The sequence below is a fragment of the Fukomys damarensis genome, unplaced genomic scaffold (assembly GCF_012274545.1).
Source record: "Fukomys damarensis isolate Sample0158 unplaced genomic scaffold, DMR_v1.0_HiC HiC_scaffold_16, whole genome shotgun sequence".
NCBI lineage: Eukaryota > Metazoa > Chordata > Mammalia > Rodentia > Bathyergidae > Fukomys > Fukomys damarensis.
The window spans coordinates 56766724-56769093 of record NW_022900928.1 but is presented as its reverse complement, the minus strand read 5'-3'; the positions used below and the strand labels follow the sequence as shown (position 1 = coordinate 56769093).

Here is a 2370-nt window from a genome sequence, read left to right as displayed (position 1 = left end):
TGCCCGTCCGCTACTTCTACCTGCAGGCGGTCAGCGCGCAGGGGCGGAACCTCACTCGCTCGCCCCCAGGTAGCGTCCGGCCGCGACCCGCGCTGCGCCCCCTGGGGACGGTGGGGCCTTTCCTCCTCTCTGGTCATTCTCTTCTCTTCTGCGATGGACCCGGTGTACAGAGAGAGTCGCCGTGAAAGCCGGGCGTGGTGGCCCTTGCCTCCAATCCCAGCACTTGGGAGGCTGAGGCAGGAGAATCGCCGCGGGTTCGAGGCCAGCCTGGGCTACTTAGGGCGTTCAAAGGGGAGCCTCAACTGCTTGAGAGACCCTGTCTCCAAACGAAACCAATTAAATGAATGAATGACCCCAGGGGTACTTCCGCGTTTTAAACTCGGGGACTAACGTTCTGAGGAATGACGCCCAGGGTGTTAGGAAGAACGCGGTGTGAGTCATGCGTGGGAGGATTGTTCTTCCGCCTCCGACCGAGATGCCTGAAGGGTGAGGGCAGCAGGGAATGCTTTCACGGCTGGAGTCATCTCGGATTACAGGGCTTCTGAAGCTGGGGGCTCCTACACAAAGGAGGTGTCTGGGCACTGGGCACAGAGGCGGTTTTGGGTGCTGTTTCGTTTTCTTTCTAGTTTTGAGTTATTAATAAGCAGATTAAGGGATTGGTGAAATTTAGTAGAAATCGTTCGAAGTTTTCTCTGCCGAAGATGGATTTTAACCTGAACCTTTCTGATGGGTGTTCCTGCCACCTTCTCCGCATTTTACCTTTGCAACTTCTTAGTAACTTGTCCTGCTGGTTTTAAATTGTTGCCAGTCAGGATTTGCTAATTTATATCAAAGTTTAGGGCTCCTGCCAACTGGCAACCTGTGTTATCAAGAAAGAACAATCCAGTCGGAATAATCCAGGGCCTGGTCCTCTGCTAGCACAGCTAGGAACTTCACTTACTTCGGAAGTGGGCCCGGGGGCGTGGAGTTCTGGGGGAAAAGGTGGTAGGAGGAGTTACTACCCAAAGTGAGGGATTTTAAGGGTGTAATTTGAATTTAAAATTTCTTTTTAAATTCACGCATGTAACAAATACTCATTTGCTGTTTATTTAACTATATTTGGCAAGCCTGCTGGGGATATAAAGCAGTGCCAGCCCATCAGGGAATTTAAAGCTTGTTGGGCAAACAGATACGTAAATAATTACACATCACTGTACAAACTAATTGTTACGAGGAAGGTAGACTGTAGGAGAAACGCTGGAGAGCTGCCATAATAGGCCTGGGGACACAAGGAAGATTTCCGGGGTAGAAATCTGAAGGATGAGAGGGTTTACTGGCAGGCAAGCAGATGGCTTGTGCAGTTGCCTAGAGATGGAAGAACACGGATTCAGGAAAATAAGTAATTTAAAGATGCGAAGCAGAAAGAGCGAGTCAGGTTGTAGCCAGGAATCTTTAAGGGCCTTGAATGCCGAACAAAGGATTTTCAGAAGTAAAGGATAGTAGGGCCAGGCATTTGGCTGAGTGGCACCAAGCCTGCCTTCCAAGTGCGAGGTACTGAGTTTGAGCCCCGGTACCGAAAAAAGAAATAAAGGGGAGATATTAGAGAATTTGGAGCTGAGGCCTGATGAGAATCTGACTCTTCCGTAACTACAGTGACTTCTGTTGTTGTTGTTTTTAGAGACAGATTCTCACTATGTAGTCCAGGCTAGCTTTAAACTCAAGATTCTCCTGCCACAACCTCCCAAAGTGCTCGGATTACAGGCCTGAGATACCATGAAGCAGCAGTGCTCAGAGCTCTTAGGAGTGCTGAGAGCTCAAAATGCTCCTGGAAAGTAATTTTTCTATATCACTTGGAGAAAATAATCCAAATATTGTAAAAGATTTATGTTCAAGGATATTCCTGCAGCACTATAATTATAATCATAGCCACCCATAAGATAATTGCTGAATGAAGTATGGTATATTCGTGTAATGGAACGTTTGACAGCCTTTAAAAGTAACCTTAAACTGGACATGCCTGTAATCCCAGCACTTGGGAAGCTGAAGCAGGAGGATCGCTGCAAGTTTGAAACCAGCCTAGGGTACAAAGTGAGTTCAAGATCAGCCTGAACCACATAGTAAGACCATTCAAACAAATAAAAGTAACTTTTACATTCCACTTATATAAGTTATCCAAAGTAATCAAGTTTACAGGAACGAGTAGAATACTTGTTGGGAGATGGGAAAATGTAAGCTGTTGAATGGGTATAGAGTTTCAGTAAGGTGAAAAGGCCAGTAGATCCCTTATACAACAATATACTTAATACTCTGGGCGGGGGATTTAGCTCAGTGGTTCTGGTGCCTGCCTCGGGCAAGCTCAAGGACCCGACTTTGATCCCCAGTACCAAAAAA

General features: G+C 47.0%; 1 protein-coding gene across 1 annotated transcript in view; it reads left to right on the top strand.

Moving 5' to 3' along the window:
• Poglut3 (protein O-glucosyltransferase 3) overlaps positions 1-2370 on the top strand; it is a 19795-nt gene that overhangs the window by 2408 nt on the left and 15017 nt on the right. The window contains exon 2 of the mRNA XM_033763945.1: positions 1-69. Coding sequence (XP_033619836.1) covers positions 1-69 — 69 coding nt within the window. The remainder of the gene's footprint in view (positions 70-2370) is intronic.